This window comes from Musa acuminata, chromosome BXJ1-6 (genome assembly GCF_036884655.1).
Source record: "Musa acuminata AAA Group cultivar baxijiao chromosome BXJ1-6, Cavendish_Baxijiao_AAA, whole genome shotgun sequence".
Lineage (NCBI taxonomy): Eukaryota > Viridiplantae > Streptophyta > Magnoliopsida > Zingiberales > Musaceae > Musa > Musa acuminata.
The window spans coordinates 45,657,720-45,678,810 of NC_088332.1; the positions used below are offsets into that span (position 1 = coordinate 45,657,720).

General features: G+C 38.2%; 4 protein-coding genes across 4 annotated transcripts; 2 read left to right on the forward strand and 2 right to left on the reverse strand.

Moving 5' to 3' along the window:
* Positions 1 to 1,524: 1,524 nt before the first annotated feature.
* On the forward strand, positions 1,525 to 2,925 carry LOC135677341 (probable F-box protein At2g36090). Its single transcript, XM_065189554.1, has one exon. It carries the CDS (start codon positions 1,619 to 1,621, stop codon positions 2,561 to 2,563), a length of 945 nt encoding a protein of 314 aa, XP_065045626.1. The 5' UTR covers positions 1,525 to 1,618; the 3' UTR covers positions 2,564 to 2,925.
* Positions 2,926 to 3,313: 388 nt separating this feature from the next.
* On the reverse strand, positions 3,314 to 7,907 carry LOC135677342 (uncharacterized). Its single transcript, XM_065189555.1, has 10 exons — positions 7,726 to 7,907; positions 7,582 to 7,653; positions 7,399 to 7,491; positions 6,758 to 6,839; positions 6,593 to 6,649; positions 5,769 to 5,833; positions 5,572 to 5,667; positions 4,351 to 4,437; positions 4,177 to 4,257; positions 3,314 to 4,076 (listed from the first exon to the last, which is right to left on the reverse strand). Exons 1-10 carry the CDS (start codon positions 7,816 to 7,818, stop codon positions 3,441 to 3,443), a joined length of 1,362 nt encoding a protein of 453 aa, XP_065045627.1. The 5' UTR covers positions 7,819 to 7,907; the 3' UTR covers positions 3,314 to 3,440.
* An 870-nt stretch (positions 7,908 to 8,777) lies between these two features.
* LOC103990034 (small RNA-binding protein 11, chloroplastic) lies at positions 8,778 to 11,984 on the reverse strand. Its single transcript, XM_009409053.3, has 4 exons — positions 11,773 to 11,984; positions 9,424 to 9,492; positions 9,224 to 9,330; positions 8,778 to 9,161 (listed from the first exon to the last, which is right to left on the reverse strand). The coding sequence occupies exons 1-4, from the start codon at positions 11,930 to 11,932 to the stop codon at positions 9,054 to 9,056; spliced, it is 444 nt and encodes a 147-aa protein (XP_009407328.1). The 5' UTR covers positions 11,933 to 11,984; the 3' UTR covers positions 8,778 to 9,053.
* A 5,641-nt stretch (positions 11,985 to 17,625) lies between these two features.
* Positions 17,626 to 20,109, forward strand: LOC103990245 (aluminum-activated malate transporter 1-like). The gene is made up of 6 exons (XM_009409323.3): positions 17,626 to 18,025; positions 18,116 to 18,256; positions 18,343 to 18,615; positions 19,020 to 19,132; positions 19,459 to 19,611; positions 19,711 to 20,109. The coding sequence occupies exons 1-6, from the start codon at positions 17,743 to 17,745 to the stop codon at positions 20,107 to 20,109; spliced, it is 1,362 nt and encodes a 453-aa protein (XP_009407598.2). The 5' UTR covers positions 17,626 to 17,742.
* The last annotated feature ends 982 nt before the right edge of the window (positions 20,110 to 21,091 follow it).

Genomic DNA, 21,091 nt, shown 5'->3' on the forward strand with positions numbered 1-21,091 from the left:
TCCCTATTAGAAAATAAATAAAAACTCTAATTATGATGAATCTAAAAACTTATAATGCTGATGAAAGTCTATTATTCTAAACAAAATCTAATTTACAATTTTCATTGGGTTGTGATCCAAGAAAGCATGATGATCGACTTCAATTCCTCTCTTTTTATCTCTACGAATATATCGACGCATTGTTGTTACATTCCCAACATGAGAACAAAGTTCAAAATTTTTGACTTTTGCGAGTTGTGTGGTGGATTGAATACATATATTTGTCCGCAATATCATGTTTAAACTTTGATCGCTCTCAAGCAAATAAATGAGATGCGATATGTTCATTTGGTATCCTAAACACATTGTCAACTTACATCCGCATTCACTGTGCTAGAAAGACAATTTCGAAGGTCGTGATTCTTTACACCTAAATCCACCATATTTAATTTCCTTCATCTGAGATAATTTAGAAAAATAAACCAAAATACATGCTCATAAGACCCATAAAACTATAATAGCCTTTATAGTAGACTTCATAATGAGATTATAAAAATTTAAAAAAAAAGTAGACTTTTATAGTAGCAATGTCATAAAATTTATATCTCTAAAGTTAACTATCAATTCTCGAAGTGCTATGCACATCTTGCACTTACAATTATGCTAAGGAGGGAGGGGTCATACAAGTCTTCAAATTTCAGCCTCCATGAGAAAGCAATTCAAAGATCGTATTAGACTCATAAACCATGTTAATATTAATAAAAATAAATCAAGGATTTTAAATAAATCTGAAATGGATTGACTAGTCCTTGTGAATTCTTCTAAATGTTTCCTGAATTAATGTCTAGAATATGTATGTCCTGAAAACTAAATATTCAAATCAACAAGTATAAATTAAAATTTAATTAAAGAAAGAATTCATATCCATTATAAGTTATCAAAGTAAATATTTATAAAATCAAAATAAAAAATAATATTTTGAAGAATATCCTTCGTTAGTTCATGATAAGTGTAATAAATTAGGCTCTACAAATAAAATTTTAATTGATCCCAAACATTAGATGTATAATTTATGTTTTAGTATAAAAATTTTCACGTGGATTTTCTTCGCCTAACCAATTGCTCCGAGAATTTATATTCATGAAAAATCTCAGATCAAAAGGTCCTTGAAAATATATAAAATATTTTTTTAATAGAGAACATGAATAAATTATTAAAAAAAACAAAAAATAAAGTAGAAGATATAAATAACCAAACACAGAAGCAGAATTTTCGGGTAAAAGATTTGATCCAAATTCTCTCAAAAATTCTAAGATATTTAATCTCTATAGCAGTGAGGACCACTCGATAGATACCAAAGGCGGAGTGGAGTATATATATATGGCGCCAACCACATCGGGATAACCAAGTGTGAATCTTCTTACTAACCAATCGGATGTGCTGTATCTTTTCATGTCATCCTTTCTAATCAATGATAAGACATAAATAAATAGAAGGTCTGATCTATCCTTCTTGCCATAAACTTCACCATTATATACACACAACTCCCATTCCTATTATTACCAACCAATCGACCTCCTATTAAAACCCACTCCCTCTATGCCTTCTGGACCACTCGGAACAACGCCCGTACTTACATATGGCCACCGCGTCGCCGGCGACCACCATAGAGGACCTCCACGCGGACATGCTAACTCGCGCCCTCCGCCACCTCGACGGACCAGCTCTCGCCGCTGCCAGCTGCGCCAACGTCCACCTTCGCTCCCTCGCCTCCCAGCCCGACCTCTGGTGCGACCTCTGCCTCGCCACCTGGCCCGCCCTCCACCACCCCCGGCTCCTTCGCCTCCTGTCCTTCTTCCCCAATTCTTACCGCTCCTTCTTCTCCGACGCCTTTCCTTCCCCCTCCCCGCTTACCGTAATCCCCCCCGCCGCCGGCGACGACGAGGCCAGTCTCCCATCCGAACTTATCTCCGCCGTCGACCTCCAACACCGGGGCTCCCCCATCTTATCTCGCGTCATCGAGACCGACACCTCCACCGCCTGGTTCAGGGGCGCCCATTTCCGCCTCGACGCCCTCGATCCGAAGGACTCATCTCTGCCGACGCTGCTCGCCGCCGCGACACCCGACGACCTAACGCTGAATTGGATCTTCATCGACCCCCACCGGCGGCGGGCCGTGAGAGCGACGAGCCGGCGGCCGGTGGCCATCGATAAGCACTGGATCACCGGCGAGACGGTGGTCCGGTTTGCGACGGTCCTGGGCGACGGGTGCGCCATCGGGGTGGTGGCCACGTGCGTGGAGGAGACTGGGCAGGTGCGCGAGGTGAGCCTGACGGCGGAGTGCGTCGATGGGGTCTGCTTGAGCGGGAGAGACGGCTTGGCGGTACTGCGGGCTGCGATGGAGGGCAGCAGGAGGAGAGAAGAGGCGGCGGAGGCGGAGAGGAGGCGCTGGGAGGAGTTTTCCGGGCTCCGGATGAGGCGGAAAGAGGCGGTTTCGCGGCGGGAGCAGATGGTGGACTTGGCCTGCGCTGCCGTGGCCGCGGCGGGGTTGCTGGCGCTCTTCGCGGTTACGGTTTTTAGGTAGTCCCCGATCGCCCGGTCTGGCGGAAACCGAGAAGTGGTGGGTCGCTTCTCACCTCTCTTTCACATCTGGACCGTGAATTGGTGGACCTCTTCTCGTATCGCAGCCGTCCACTGGGCACGTGAGCATATGTGATCATTAGATGGTCGATGTAAGTGTCGCGTCGGATAGGATCCAATTGGATACTTGGGATTGTTAGTGGTCAAGTCAACACTAATAATTTAGACAAGCGATAGGGAAATATATGTCACGACAGGGAGATAAAGAGGTACCGAAAGATTCCTTTTGGGTGGTTATGTACCTAATAAAGTGCCACCTAATTGGAAGATGCAATTCATTTATAATAAAAGCATCATTTTCGAGCACGGTAGTACGTTGACATCACATAAATGATTCCGATTGCCACTGATTCCATCTATTGATATGCCACCCTGTTGATGAGCCAAGCAATAATTCTCTAGCATAGTTGAATAAACAATATTTACTCTTATACGACGACAATATAATTTAATAAAAATGATGGAGTGCAATAAAAGTATATGTTTCTGTGCTTGAGAAATAATGTTTTCGTTTTTAACCGATAGGATTGAATTTGATTAATTTATTATTGTATTAAGTAATAAGTCTAAAGTTCGAATCCACAGATACATGATTTATTCTTTCCACATATACATGCATAAATGAGCCAACACACTACTAGAGTGACACTGAACAATAAGAAGATTTATGTCAAGACAGAGTGACACTGAACAATAAGAAAAACCAAAATGATTGAATTGAAAATTTATGTCAAGACAGGAAGATTCCACATAAGGCTCAAAGCTTCCACGCAAATTGCCTGTTACAACAAGATCACAAATTGCAGGAGTTCGCTTATGAACTAATCTCCCCATGTTGATGGCCCACCCATTCCAACATCTGAGGCAGGGGGCTGGAGCTGTAGTGCTAATGCATCTGTTGATGTGCTTTTGGACCATTTCCTCTTTTTAGCATTATTCAGAACCAACGCTCCAACAAGTTTCCCATCAGCAACCATTTCATAGCCTTTCTTATACCCTTCAACCTGTTGAGTGGTGGTATTTTTTGAGAAAATAAGGTCCACAAATGGTGTTTCTACATCATCAATCCCTTCAAACTTGATTTCATCTTTATCCGTATGCTGCTTCCCTTTTGCCTTTTTATCTACTCGTGAGTCCGTAGAATCCCTGGGGGGATTGTCATCCATTGCAACTGCTTTCTTGGCTCTCGATTTTGATTTTTTCTTTTCCATTTCCTTTTCAACTACATTAGTGGAAGCTGGTCGATTATCATCACCATTGCCGGACTTGTGCAGAACATTCTTAGAGACATTAACGTCTGATTTCAGTCTATTCTTGTTCAGTCTAGTTGCTGCTTCATTTTCGCTGGAATAGGGAAGAAACTTATCATCCTTGCTGTGACTTAATCTTTCTGCTCCTGCTGTAGTTTCAATTGGCCTAGTATTAAATATCCGCAAGCGTGGTACCATTTTTTGGACCTGATATAAGGTTAAAGACACATAAGACACAGGCCTATTTTATCGACAAATTAATCCACAGAAGTATGAAACAGAAATGCAAGGTTGGAGAAAAATTCACCTTCTTGGCTAGTTTATCTTTCTCGGCAATAGGATTTCCCTGCAAATTGAGGTTTTTTAAATTGTGTAACGCAGAAAGGACCTGTCAACAAAACAGTTAGCCAAGCTTTTCAACTTGAATGAACCAAGACAGTAACATTTCAAGACAAATGAATTTTGATTTCTTCTTCCTAACCTTTATGTCTGACCAGTTCTCAATTAAATTACTCCCCACATCCAAACTTTGAAGTTTGGTGTTTTGAGCCAAGTCAGCTGGGAGAGTCTGAAATTAGTAAGACATATTTAGGATGTAAATTGTAGCGGATGAACAAATAATTGATGGGATACGGCTGCTGTAATAAATATTGAGATGGCACAAATATAATGTGATCATTAAACTATAAGCAGCACCTTGCAATTTTTGCTTAAGAGCATCAGATACTTCATAGATAGGTGGACTGCACTGCCAAACAACTGCAGGATGGTTGCAATTCTGCTAAAAGCAGAGTCCTTTTATATAATATGAAACTACATCCCATAAGTTGGTGTGATTGTTTCACTGACATCATATTTGGCCAATTCCATTTTTCAATAATCAAATTTGACCACTTTAGGTGATTGGAAGAAGACTTCATTAAAATGCAGAGTTAATTTGATGGAGATCAAATACTGATCACCACAAATATAAGCAAGCAAAAGCAAAGATGATGAGCCCTAGTCAGATAACATCAAAAGAACAGGATACTGCATGAGATTAACCGTGCACAGCAAATATAGGAACTAAGAAGCATCTACAGCACCTGAGATGCAAAAGAGGCCCCTTTTTATGAATGACTTGTTGATTCTTTTTCAACAAGCTACATGTTCAATAAGCTACCAAGTGTCAGTACGCCTTTACTGACTGTGTTTCAAAAAAAAAAAACCTAAAAGAAGCTGAAAAATTAGAAATAAAATTGTCTAGTATAGGGCCTTGGACCAGGCATATCGTCCACTTTACCCTAGTTGGTGTACTGACCTGTGCAAGCATATCAGGTACCAGTATGCTATCAGACTGGTAAACACTGCACACATTGAACCAGACCAAGTGATATTGCAAGCCTTGCTCATAACTGAGTCAAAGGCTCAATCAGGTTTTTCTGTAGTATAACAAGATTTTAACCAAACATGGTTACTAAATGAAGCTAAACTAGAATTAGGATTGTTATACAACATGTGTAGAACATAATCCAGTAGTTTTTCTCTAAATCACAAATTTTCCCCTAATTCAAAATCACTGTGAAACATTATTTGCTTTGACAAAGCACGAACCAAGTATGTAGTTTGGAAAAGCATCAGGAACATATTTACAAATTGTTAAGAAACTGTAAATATAATCAAACAAAAGCATAGGGCAATGACACTTTAGAAAAGAACATACTCCGATCTGGTTGTGAGCAAATTTAGCTTCCTTTAAGTCTACACATGAAATGAGGGAAGATCCAATCTCTTGAATTTGGCAGTGAGAAAGAGATAGCTGAAATAGGTTACAAGACAAAAAAGTTAAATGTAAACCATTCAATTATATAACTGTGTAAGTTAAAATGAACAATTGAACAAGTTCATATATTATCGCACTTTTGTGATAGATTTTGCCTTCATCAAGGAGTCACCAATATCATAAATTGGGTTCCGAGAAAGAACTGCAAATAAGAAACAAGAAATGCATAAATTTCCACAATCTCCAAAATATTGTGTATAAATTCTGAAATAAGATACAAATTGGTTAAAATCACACAGAAAGGTGAATTATATACAATGTGAATTCAAAAAAATTATTCTATATATTGATAAAATCATGTTTAACATTGCACTATAGTCAATGAAAACAAAAATGTCACAAAATACATTACTGAATCATTTTCAAGATATATTTTCCTTTTTCTAATATTTTTATATTATTTAAGTTTAATATTAAATTTAATGTGCTATGTTGTAAGACAACAATTTCATTAAAACCAACCAACAAGCTGTTTAGTTTCTGTACTAGAGGTACGTGAATAAGACAAGCAATTCTTGTACTAATGCAATAAATAAAATACTCGGTACAGAAACATTTAAGAAAAGAAGAGATGAACACACAAAAAAAAAGCATGGAATTCTAAGCAAAGAGAGTTTTCAACACATATGGAAGAAATGATTTAGGCATTTTTGTATTCTTGTTGCCCATGAGTATTAGGAACAACAACTATCAGCACTGTTAATAAATCTCTAATATAACTTTTTTGCAATAGGTCAATTCTTAGGAAAAGTCTAAATTTTTTAACATAATCTGATAATACCTATACTTACGGGAGGGTCACGTTGAAGAACTTAATTAATCCAAACACGCAATTCTTGTCATAAATGACTTAGTTACCATTAGCACTATACCAAGGATGAAGATTATTTTACATACATACCAAGTGTATTCAAAAATCCCAGCTGATCAAGCTTGCAAATGTGGGATATCTTGTTATCTGAAAAGAATATAATATGATCGAGGAATTAAATAGATACAAAAAAGGAAATTCAGTTCAGCTGTGACGTGCTGAAAAGCTATTTAGTGTCCTAATAAGAAATAATACCATTCAAGATTAGAGCTCGTAGACTAGTTATAGATTCAATCTCACTCATTGCCCGAAGTCTATTCTTACCAGCATTCAACACCTGCTTCATAAGGAGAATATCAATAAACAATAATAATAATGAAACGTCCTGGTAATACATAGTATTTGAGAAATGGCTATTAATGCAATTGTGATTGCTCAACAAAAATGAGCATCAATATTTCCTAAGAAAGTGACTGGATACTCACGGCAAACTTCAATAAATTTGCTAAGAAAAATCAGTCGATTGGTTTATTATGCTGGCAATCTCTTCTAAAACTTTGCTATATTGTTGATTCAAACTAGCAAAAGCTCCATGTCCATTCCAAGAAAAAATAGTTTTGAATCAACAAATCGATTATCCCAAGGCCCAAATTTTAAAAGTACTACTGATCCATTTGGATGCAACACTCCAAAAGAGAAAATACATTAAAACCCATTTACTCCAGCACAGCACTGGATATATAAATGGTTTAATTTCAACCAACGCAAACCATATAATAGCTAAAAGTGCTACTTCCCACATTGGTCTGAATTGTTGCACAAAAACCAAAAATCTCGCACTTGATCGTTGATGTATATGTTAGCACACTCCATAAAAGAATGCACATTGAACTCACCATCAGCTTGGAAAGGCCTTCAACACCTTTCAACGTTTCAAGCTTGTTTTCCACCACGGACAACCATTTTAAATTGACGCATGACGACATATCCTGCAATCACCACCAAGAAAAGAGAATAGCTGATTTCGTAGTCTGGACGTGGACCAAGTTCTAGTGGAGTAAACCATGGCAGAGAACAACCTCGAGAGATGAGAGGCAGTTGCAATTGAGATCGAGTCGCTCCAAGTTCCGGAAATTGCTCAAACACGATACCTGCAAGACAGAGGCCAACATGAATGCCGATTATCTTCTTAAATGAGCGGCGAAGGGGATTTGTCAGCTCACATCGGAAAGTGCTCGATGGGAGAGACTAAGGGAGGTGGTCGCGGTGCCATCCATGCTCTCGTGGGAGATTTGCTCCAGGGTGAGGCGCGCCATGGCCTCCGGAGAAGAGTGAATCCTACAATAGGTAGCACTCGGGACGCAGAGATCGAGCCGAGTAGGACGCGGAAAACCCTAAGAGCTGGGATTCGATCAATGTTTTTATAAATACACCCCTCGGCGATGTCCTATTTAAGTATACGTCCGTAGCCAACCTGGAATTACTCGTCATAAATCTATTGTGAAAATTGTAATTTTTTGTTGTAAGATATTTGTTACTGTAAAGAAAGTAAATGTTACATTAGGGATTTTTTATATTTTTAAAAATAATTTTTTTTAAGATAAAGATAAACCTTTTATTTATCAAAAGTATTTATCACAATAAATTACGTATTTCATAGTTATTATAAGAATTAATGAAATAAATGCTTTGAAATATTCTCTTCACGACAATCGTAGTTATCAAATTAAACATTGTTATAGCTGAGTCAAATTAACCAGAGGATTAATTAAACATGGTTAAGAAATGTTTCCAGCATCTCTAATCCTAACATCAGAACCTACCATTACTGTTTGTGGATTAAAATAATATACATCATATGAACCCACTAATGTGTATTGGCATCTAGTTAATATATTTTAACTGCATGATAGTTTCATATCATTATTTGGTTTAGTTATAGTCGAAACAAGATATTGTTGTGAAACCTTTTCTTTCCCTAATTTGGTGAATTATGCACTCAAATCAAGGTTATGAAATAAATAAAGATTAGATTGGACAGAGTTCTAATCTAATCAATAAGATATGGCGATAAACATACTACTTATCAATAAGATATAAGAACAATGTGTGAACTAAACTAACCAGTGAAGAAGAAATTGCAGACATCCTGTTTGGTTATACAAGGATGGCGTAACACATCAGCATTTGCTGCATCAAGAAAACAGTGAAGAAGAAAAGTGACCGGTGTGCTTGCTGCGACATGCATCTATTTCAAGCATTTCTGCAAAAGCAATTGACTCAAATCCAGTGACTGCTACCTGATAATGATATCATTAATATGTCAACGAACTCCAGGGTGTCACAGCTTTCAATAATTTAAACACACAGCACACGACAAAGACTAACATAAATGAAGACAACCTAAGATTACCCTTCGGCTGAGGGAATGAAAATTTTGTTTTACAAGAATCCTGAATATTCTGGATTTAAAATAGGTTATAAACCTAATCGGAAACTCTTGGGTCTAGGTTTTGGATGAATACACAGTAAAGAAGCAGCAATGGAGATCTCACTGGCACCCAGGTGGCTTAGAAAGTCCAATTGCAATTGGGCCAGCATCATCGAAACGTCGTTTGACCTTAGCATGCTCAATAAATACTACTCGACCATTCAGAACCTGCTCAAGAATTTGACAAATTATTCCACATCCACAGCCAGAGAGCATCGTGCGTTACTTACCTTGCGGTCCATTTCTTCAAGAGCTTTTTGGGCTTCTTCTTCTGAGGCAAATGTCACAAACCCAAATCCCTTTGATCTCTTGGAAACTTTGTCCATAATTATTTTAGCTGCAAGTATATGATGCTTATAATGAGTCATTTTATTTCTCATCCGGTAAGAAAAAATATGGTACAACTATATTTTGATAGGCATAGGAACACCTTCAATCACTTGCCCAAATTGTGAAAAGGCTTCAGATAAACAGTCTTCTGTCGTAGAGGACGAAAGCCCTGCAAAACATACCAAAACTTAAAACCAAACCAACATAAAAGGAGACAACGAATACCTTGTTCTGCTAAAGCAAAAGCTGGTTATAATGGATAAATCATTTTTCATAATCACAACTATGGCTGTCATGGACAACAAAGTTGAGGCTATACAACACGTAGTTGAGGTTTAAGTGGGCTGAAGATCATGCTTCTAAAGTGTAAAATACACTTTAGGTAGAAGTATGTACCATTATGCAGACCAGCTCTTGTAGGTGCTATGCACATGAGGCACATGCTATAGTTCTGCATGTGACTCCCCAAAAGGAAAAACAAGTTCCCTATCTTAAAAGTATGTGAGGTAGAATTATACAGTATACCATTAAAAGTGAGGTAGAATTGTAGTGGACAAGAATGTGAGGTATAATTATACTGTATGCCATTAAAATTTATTATATATTTCTCGGTATGTTGCGATTAGTCAAACAAGTTCCCTACTTAAATCAGAAACATGTGAGGTTGATTATCAGCTTTACGTGTAGGCGAATTATGCTGAAAGGTACAAAGTTCCACAGCAGCCACCTATAGGCTCGGCATCAACCTATAGATAGCACAACATACCATGGCAGTTTCAGCCGCAAATGGTATCACAAAGCAAATTTTTATCCCAGAAACTCAATTCTAGACCTTTAAAGCTATTAAAATTTATCCGAACATGATCTCTAGAAAGTTCTCCAACAGCCTCAAATATTTCAGATAACATGGAGATTGATTCAGAGGGCAACATATAAAGATATTTCTTTGCAAACCAAAGATATTTCAACCTAGAAATAAGTTGAGACTAGAGAGCAAATTATTATGAAATAAATTCCAAGCAACCTAGAGCCTAAATCCTTAGCCTTGAGACCAATGAAGAGGAGGCAAAAGGACCCAATGTTAATTAGGATTGGGTGGCTGGCCAAGTGGGAGTCGAGGCCATTCAACTCAAGGACCAAACCACCCATTAACAGGGGGCAATCAACAATTAGATTGCTAAGAATTGGGGACCATGGGAGGGTTCACTTGCCACATCAACCCTCAAACCAGCAATCTTATTAGATAACTTGTTAGGATTAGACAACATTTGACTAGTGTACAATTGAGACTCCTAACCAAACCAGGATTCAGAGTGACGCAGTCTGACTTATCACCTCTGATTAGAGAAGCTGTATCCTACCAAAATTTATCCCATACATCTCTCGATCGACATCAAAAATGGCTAAAATCACTCAACCAGAGTTGCTAGCTAAGCCGTCCAAATTCAGTGATGTAACCGCAATAAGTAAGTTAGAATAGTAGTCTTTTAATGAATCTTTCTCTTAATTGACGTAGCCTCCATATCTTTCTAATCTTATTCTAACCCCCTTCTTTTTCTCCCCTCTCCGTTCGCTCTTCAAAGATCCCTTCTTTCCGCAAAGATAGAAGACACGAGATAAAAGACTAAGCCAAACCAGTCCAACTATTACTTGAGTCTCCAGATCTCAAGCAAAAGAGTTTGAAATATGAGTTGATTAACAAGAAAAATGACCCTAAAAACTTGTAAGCTTCTATACAGAAGTACATTTTCAATGAAATTAAGCTTCAACCAATTTAATATTTTTAATCCTTAAGCTTTGCTGTACAATTAAGTGAAATACAATAATCTGATCCCACTTTAATTTCCATTGGTCCAGCCTCTTAGATACAAACAGTTACAAGAGCTGCAACCTACGAATGATTAGGAAATAACCCACAACTAAGACAGTCTCCAATCTTGTAACATGTTGAACCCTGGTAGACGAGAGCATGACACTACAACAGGCACATAAATCATCTAGTTTGTGCCATAAATATGATTCAGACATGGTGAATGTAAAATAAATGATAATAACCTAAGCCTCCTTGAGTTGCTTATGTTGATATGGCCAATACAGCTCATCTCAATATAGCTTAAGCTATTCGTCTGACAAGCGTAGCAACCCGTTATTCTGGTTAAACTCCCATAGCCTCCATCCAAGGAAATCAGTTGCAGACAACAATTCAAGCCAAATTCTTTGTCACATCACCCACACAAACAAAAAGTATTAGTCCAATCCGACGGCCAGAAGACATCCCTTACCAGAGAATATGATACCAGATCGAGATCGTGTACGATTTCTAGTTATTTATTTCCTCAGAGAATAGCATCAATTAGACAACAGAAAACGAATTCAACCTTACTTAGACCACTTATTAATCATCATCACCCGAAACGAAAAAGACAAGCTACGATCGATTTGAGCTTACCTCCGACGAAGAGCTTGGAGACGATCCCTCTTGCGGAAACGAGTTGGAAGGGACGGAGAAGTCCACAGTTGTCAAGATTAGAGTTTCCATGAATATGATGATCCTTAAACCTTGCAGTGCTACGGATGAATTGCATCATCCCTCTTCGGAGAGCCGCCATCGATCTGCAAGAGGAAGCCCTCGAATGCTTTGCGAGAGACCGTTTATGGGCCGCAACAAGATCGACGGACAGATATCGATCATGATAAGAACTAGCTGAGACGTCCGATCCGACCGGCAATGGACCGGACAAATTCGTATTAGCGGTCTGGCGAAGAACCGGACCGTTTCATTCTACGACTAATTTTGCCTCCTTAGGGTTTGTGGTTCATATTGAACACTATTAATATTCATGTTGGGCTCACCTTGTCAGGCCCAAGATACAAGATACAGGAACCACCAATTCATCTTACTCATCATAGTACATATCCAGTGTTTATGAACACATAATAATAATAATAATAATAATACATCATTGTATTTGTCATGCTTATCATGGTATATACTACAAATTGGACTAATTTAAGATCATAATATGACAGAATTTAAATTTCTTTTGAAACAAATTTTTAGTCTGAAATAAAAAAAAAACAATTAGTCCTAGAAAATGTTATATCTTTCATAGATATAACATTTAAATCAAATGAAATAAAATGTGATCAAACTTATAATCGATAGATTTGATGAATCACATGAACCTGAGCAAATGCAGTACAAGCAACTGCTCCTTTGAAACTGATCGCAGATGGAGGACGGAGACCATCACTTTTCCCACTTGTTCATATGGCAATCCTGAAAGGCACTCGCTTCTCACTAAGTGGAGTCTGAGTCAATTCATATGACAAAAGTCAAAAGAACAAGTAAGCATTTTTTCTTCATATTTGTGTAAAAAGATATTTTGATTTTACGAATGCTCTCTCGACACTTGTTATCATCCATGTAGGAGGAGTTCCAACTTATATTTCAACTCAGATCGATTGAGTTATCATCTTTTCTTTGGAAGAACAAAGGCCTTCATAATCGACACATATCTGAATACCACATGAAACAATTTCACATCGTTTCTTCAGATATCAGTTGCCGAAGATTTGACCTTACGGAAGCCGTCTCACGACCTGATGTAAGCAACGAGACAAAGCACTGCTTATTCCAATATGCTTGACAGAGAACGATGTAGCTTTTTGACGAGACTGAGAAGATCTTCATGTGACCTAATTACGCACCCACGAGTGCAAGAAAACTTGCAGCTACGCATAGGTACGGATTGATACATCGGACGCATGTCCTTATCAGCATCGAGTCCGACGAAAAGAGCGGCCATTACCCATTAGGATATGAACTGCTCTCCGAATGGTCTGTCCACTATCAAAGTCCACTAAGGATGTTCTTGTCAGTGGAGCTTTCCATCTCCCGTCCATGGCAGTCTGACATTTCACACACTCAGAAAAGCGTTACTTGAGTTATCTTCAGCCCAAAGTAGATTCCAAACGGTGACCAAATCTCAAAGAACGACGACGCTTTGGAGAAGCTATAAACGCTACTCGCTTATCATAATTGCAAAGATAAATGCAGTCGCTTATGCCTAGCTAGCTAGCTAGCAAGGAAGGGGTATATGAATGTACCATAGCAAATGAGCCGATGAGGGTGTTACTCCGCAAAAACACAAAAACCTGCATGCATATGAAGAATAAATAGACCGGAGAAGCATTGGACACAAGGATCGATCCACTCAAGATCAAATAGAGAGACAGACTAAGCACCGAGATATGACACTCCAATACATGCTAATCATTCCTGTGCTTTGTTTAGTGTTGGTATACGTATCAAGTGGCGAGCCACATGGCTAGGTAACACCTACAACAAGTGCCCTTCTTATTCTACATCGAATTATCTTTGTTTATGCACAACATTTTGGTGGACTGATAAGAATCGCCGACAGAGCGAACATTAGGGGCCACATGTGTGTGTAGATGTCTCACTCAGCAAAGTAACAAGTTGGAGTGGCTTAGAAGAATATATCTTCATTCTTCCTCCTATTATTAGCATGAGAGTGGGATAGGAATATAATGGATCTTTATCTCCTCATATTCCTAGTGTTTGAGCAACTAAATTCGCCAAGCGCCAGTCGAATGGCCATGGAAGTGTAGAGGCTTAACCACCATACGATATCAACGTAGTTGGGAATGCCTATTGTCAGAAAAGGAAACCATCAAAATGTCATCTTTTTGGATCGGGATAGGCTGAAAAGACAAGGAGGAATCCGTAGGGAATGACGAAGAGAGAGCTTACGTGCATGTCCTTTTCACGTAGTGAAAAGCCGCTCCTGGTCTCCTTTTGTATGTATACTTCTATTCGTATTCTAGATGTAGATCATCTATCAGAGTTATATTTGCTATTAATTCAATGCATGTATTATATTTCAACATGATAACATCATAATTGCTAGATTTTAGACCTGACAAGCTTAAGTTTGCTCGATAGACTTTATACTTGCTTAAAATGCATAATATTTTCTAGCAGAAGAGAGTTTGGGTAGGAATGGAAGACCAGTTTCTTGGAAGGTACAAGATGTCAGATGAGGAGGAGCTCAAGACAATATCTTCTAGTGGATGTATGGTCCGAAGATTGACTCGTGGATGGGTGGGGTATGTGCCTTATTTGCTATCTATCTGATGCGATTTCCTTGCTTTGGATCTTCACCTGACCTGACATATAGAATTCATTATTCAATTCATTTTGGCATAAAAGGGAACAAGAAATGTTAGTCTGATTCCATTTTATATAGGGGTTCAACTTTATAGTTTTCTCATTTTTCAAGACGAATTAAAGTCAATAGTTACCAGACAACAAATACATTACCTTATGACCTCGATACGAACACGTTACCTTGTGAACTCGATACGAACAACATCGTATGTCGATCGAGAACAAAGTTATCTTTGATGATAATAATAGATAATAAAAATAATTATTAAAGAAGTTTTATTGAAAAAGTGAAAAAACTTAAATACATTAAGTCATCCCTCTTCTATTTATACAACCGACGTTACCATGATGAAAATAATAGAAGATAAGAAGTGTAAAAGCTTAAATACCTAAGTTTATACAGATTAGGAGGAAGGATTTCTCTCAACTGAGGATTTTCCTCAAAGAGATTTCCTCGTATAATTGGAAAAATCTTATCTTCTATTAGTCTTCACGACTAAACGATGACTATACATTTCATGTAATCATCTCACCAATAAATTGATCACTTCGATTTCAATTTAAAGATTTCCAAATGCATCTACTAACCATATAAATAATCATATATTTTTATCCTTAAATCTTATTAACCTTTACTAACTTAAATATCATATAGGTTTTTGGCCGTATGTCCTCTATGGATGTATCTAAGAATAAATTTGAAATGTTCAAATCATATCTAGCTTAGATACTGTATTAAAAATATTGATGCTTGCTTAACGCAGCATTAGCATTTTAACATTTACATAATACTAAAATAGTTTTTTAAATTTCGAAAGTACCTTATGATTTTATCTAAAATCACAATGTTACTAAAATGATTTAGCGAAAAATCAATATGATTTACTTTTTTTGTTATAAAGGTATAATTTTATTTATTTATTTATAAAGATTATTTTATACCTATTTATTTGATTATATTTTTATTTATTATATATTTGAGCTTTTTATAAGATTACATACATTCATTTATTTTATTTTTATTTAATAATTTAAATAAAAATATTTATTCAATTTTGAATAAATATTAAAAATATTAAAATGATAGATTTGTTATAAAATATTCAATAGACTCTTGAAATATAAATTTACCAAGCGACACTTATTTGCCTCAATGCATATTTAAATTACAGTTTCCATCGACTATTTATTAAATATTCAAAGCACTTCATGCTTACTCAAATTTCTTTCTTCGATTATATATTAAAAATATAAATATATTCTTAAATACAATCCATACAGTTTTGTAGGATCAACGATCGAATCTTCAATAGGAGACTTGTGTTAAGTTTGAACGTAGTTTTCTTCAAATATATTATATTCTTTCGCCTTACACGCAGTTTAATTATTAATTTAGATATTGGTTGTCTGAGACGACTCAAAGTGAGAATATGGAAATGATAAGAACACAACGCAATTTTAAGATAATTATTCCATTGGATTGGAAAGTAGTCGTCCACATCCATTGAATCTGACGTCCGCTTCCTTTGATCCACTTGCTCGATACCAACTTCGATGAACTGATGATGAAAGTAACAAATGCCCTTTACAGTCGTACTATTTATTTACACAATATTTAAGATATAATTAAATAATAAATTTTAAAAAGATTGAAGGATATTTTATTTAGTTCGCACAAAAATTTATAACAATTAAATCAATTAATAGAAAATGAAGTCCATATAGAAAAGCTACCTAAGACATGTCGTAAGTATTAGAATCTTTCTTACTCCTCTCTGCCAAAGACTCCAAGGGTGAAATCAATCTTGTAAGTAACATCTAATAAATCTAAGGAATTCATTAATGGACTTTACTTTGTTGGACAATCTAACCACACTAATCTTTTTTTATGATAATATCACCAAGAGAAATATAATTGGTATATATGATATCAATATGTTTAATCCTCTCTTCCCTCGATCTTCATCTCGCATATTAATATTCGCTAAATATCTCATCTTTTAACATGAAATTAACTTGGTTTTAGCTCAAATATGAGTCGTAAAAGATGGATTTGAGTCAAAATTATGGTTCTATTAACTTGAAATTTTCATCCGACAAACATAGATAATTAGTAACTAAAGTTGTTTGCACATCACTTTCGTTCTTCTTTAGTGTTAGACTAACATATGTCTTTTTCCAATGATCATGTTTTCCTCGGTCATTGTTAAACGAAAATGACTCTCATCATGATGACTTGTCGTAGATTGAATATAGTTCTTAAAATAAAAAAAAAGAAAAAAAAACACATAATATTCTCAAGGATAAAGACATAATATCGAGCACAATTTTTTTGATGCAACACAACTACTCTCAAAGTGTATCAAAAGAGAATACAAAATACTTTAAAGTGTCAAACCCTCAAATACACAGACTCTTGTTCTTCAAGAAAAAAATCTTTAAAATAAATTTCATATAGGAAAAGAATTCAAAACAAATCATTACTTGTTCAAAGTAAAAATGTTTTGCAGCGTACGTATGCATCCAAGTCACGGTAGGTCTCAATCCATGTTCCTCGACTCATCATCTTCGGCACGCATCTAACAGTGTGGCGAACAGCTAGCCGCCACCAACTCTCATGTCGGTAAAATACTTTGGTGAGAACAAAAAGGTCTTTTGACTCCCCTCCGTTGGTACGGCCCTACGGACTGCTGCTTTACAGATGGAGCAGCGGGTTCTGTACAGCTTGATCCGGTTAAAAGAATGCGTCATAGATTGGTACATATGCATGCGGTCAAGTGGGTGGAAATGACTGAAATATATTATTTTCGATCCATGAGAACTCTGGAAGTGACTTCTCTCGACTACTTTTGTGGCTCTCCCGAGCGATGGCAAGTAATGCACTGAACATTCCTTGTGACTCGAATATATGCTGTGGCACTGTGATCATTCCAATTTCGAAAGGAGAATCTGAAGATATTTCTTAATATTCTCACTACCCTTCTCTCTCGAAGAATCCTTTAGCTACCTAGAAAGCCAAAGGAATTTTGTCCAGCGTGCAAACGCATATTCCAATCTTATATAAACGACGTTGGAGCACCATTTCCTTCTCATCCCCCTTTGCCTCCTTGTCCTGTAACCTCAGGTTGACCACCCGACCAAGGAGGGAAAGAGAAGCCTCGGTCGGAACGCCACTACCTTGTGGGGTTTCTTCCACCCGCTTATTTCCACCGTCAAGATCAAGCTATGGAATTCGGTCTCCAAAGCAGTCAGAAGATTGGCTTCTCGCCATGGTGGTCCAACGCTATCTCACTAGTAGACTGCCTGAGCACAAGAGTCGTCGAGTTCTTCAGGAAGGTGAAGAAGACCGGAGAAGATGACCCGCGACGGATCGGGCACTCCTTCAAGGTTGGGTTGGCTCTCACAATGGTCTCCGTCTTCTACTACGTGACGCCCCTCTTTGATGGCTTCGGGGTTTCCACCATGTGGGCGGTGCTCACCGTAGTGGTGGTGATGGAATACACAGTTGGTTCGTGAGATCTTGTACTGCCATGTGTCTCGATGTTCGATTATAATGAACGTAACGAAAAACTGACATCTTCGTGATGTTGCTCCTTAGGTGGAACTCTAAGCAAGGGCCTCAACAGGGCTTTCGCAACACTACTTGCTGGTGCACTGGGAGTAGCAGCTCATCAGATAGCGGTCCACTGCGGAGAGAAAGGAGAACCGATACTTCTCGGTCTCTTCGTCTTCGCACTTGGTAAGCATAATTTCTCATACTTTCTCATCTTATGGGAGGCCATGCATGGGGTTCTGACGATGCAGTACTGCATGTCATCCCTCCAGCCGCGGCGGCGACGTTCTCTCGATTCATACCGGAGATCAAAGCAAGATACGACTACGGGGTGACGATATTTATACTGACGTTTAGCCTTGTGGCGGTGTCGAGCTATCGGGTGGACGAGTTGGTGCAGCTGGCTCACCAGAGGCTCTCCACCATTGCCATTGGCGTGGCCACTTGCCTGTGCACCTCAATCTTCGTCTTCCCCATCTGGGCAGGAGAAGATCTCCACAAGCTTGTGGCTGGAAACTTGGAAAAGCTTGCGAGCTTCCTCGAAGGTATACGAACAGTGCTATCGAGGGCCACAGGCCGTGGCCCGGCATGTCCACCCTAACACTAAATATCCTGCAGCTGAGAACAGCAAGCATGCTTACATGTGCACCTTAGAACAGTACAATTCTTCATTGTCATTAGAACAAAAAAGCATTCATTCGCAAACGAATCGGAGACAGGATGTTTTGCCCATGGCATCATGGGCCTTCCACCAACTTGGTGCGTCTCCAATTCCGCAAGTGCCCACGCTTTGTTTTGACTCAGTAGACATGTGGTGCCACCCATCCCAAGGTGTAGAGGCAAAGAGCGCGATCTATATTGCCGTACAAGTAGTAGAAACAATCATGAAGTTCAACTTCTGCAAGAACAAAAACATTCGATGGTTCTAATTGATGGATGGAAATGGCAGGACTGTCGGCAGAATGCTTTGCGGAGAAAGGAGGGATTGAGAATTTGGAGGGCAAAACCTTTCTGCAGGCCTACAAGAGTGTCCTCAACTCCAAGCCCACTGAGGACTCCTTGGTAAGTCAATCCGTCCTTCCAATGTGTTATAATACTAGAGGTTTCTAGGGCAATCATGGTCTTACTTTCTTCTCTTATTAATCAATTAACTGATGGACAAGCTAAACTTTAACTTGTGTGCTTTATAGTGGTCGTCATCTTAAGTGCAAGTGCACCAACATCACACTTTTTAACGGAGACTGCTTTTGTCGTCCCAACCTGAGCCAATTACCCATCTTAATCTAAACAAGTTATTGTAGTAAGCAAGACGACGCCACGCCATAAGATGGCAGCAATCTATCAATGTCCCACGAGTTGCTGCAACTCACTATTGTTCCTTCTTGCAGGCAAATTTTGCGAGGTGGGAGCCGTGCCATGGTCGTTTCTGGTTTCGTCACCCGTGGAAACAGTACCTAAAGATTGGAGCTCTCAGTCGTCAGTGTGCTTCTTCCATGGACGCTCTTGCTGCCTACATCATCACCACCTCCACAAAATCCAAGGTACATTCTCTCTCTCTCTCTCTCTATCAAAACAGAGAAAGAAAATAATAATAATGTCGTGCTAAGGAAATCTAAAGACCCAGTTGAGTTTACCCGCAGACGAACACGGATCCGGATCTCCAACTAAGGATCCGAGCTGCATGCAAGGAGATGGCCACCGAATCCGCCAACACGTTGAAGGAGCTTTCAACGGCTATCCGGACCATAACCGTGCCTTCCGCGGCCGGCCGGCACGCGTCGGCAGCCGTGGCGGCGATCGGAAAATGGAGGGACTCCCTTTCCGACGACATCGCCCTGCCCGAATTCCTCCACGTGGCGACCACCGCTTCCCTCCTCGCCGATTTGGTCCTCCGGGTCCAGAAGATCGCGGGCTCGGTTGAAGAGTTGGCTCGCCTCGCCCACTTCAAGCGACCCGAGCCGCCAGTTCACGATGCCAAGATTAAGCCGGTTGTCGACGAAGATAGCCCGTCACACCTGTCCATTACCTTAGAGAAATAAGAGTATATATATATATATATATATATATATATATATATATATATATATATATATATATATATATATATATATATATATATATATATATATATATATAAAGAAGAATATTGGATGGGTCGTGGTACTTCAAAACTTGTTATGTGATAATATTCTTAAATAAAGATTGTGTGCCGAAATATTCTTTCAATAGCTCAATTAAAGATTTGTGTCCGACTAAATCAACGAATTGGACTAAACCGAGATTGTAGACATTTCTTGTACACGTACATGAAATAATATACACATATGTAACCAAGAAGAAAGAAATTCTAATAGAAAATGAGGTCGTTCGCGTGGCATAAGATGGGCCATATATCATTCGATGATTTAATATTTTGATTGACTGTTATTGTTGATCGATGGCTAACTTTAAATAATTGGGAATTAGTGGTTTATATTGTGTTGCCGTATTTATTATATAATGACCGCAACCATAAGTATTTTGACGCCAAATCTTTTTGGATAAAAGTCTAAAAAATTAGCTTTTATGCAATTTGCCAAATTTAAGTTAAATCGATCATATTAAGGATATCCATAACTCAATTTTGTGTATTGCTTAGTCGTGTACTAAACCTTCATGCGGTCATTGATGCCCTTTGGTTTTGTGGGAGTTTATAGATATCAACAAGTCATACATGAACAATATATGATTTAGGCTGACTTAGTGTAGACCATAGTGTCTGCTTTGAGGTGTCTTGTGATATTGTAAATTATAAATTAAGATTTTGAAAAAAATAAAATTATGGATAATTAAAATTTCACCATGGTTTATACATTTTTTTTTTTTTTTACATACATGTATATATTTAATTCTAGCAAAGATATTACATGCATGTATGGCATATATGCCCCATCAAATGGTAAGATCCTCAACATATACCCCTTTTGGAGAACATCCATCGAGAATACTCAATTTAACCACTTCTAACCATGGTTACAACGC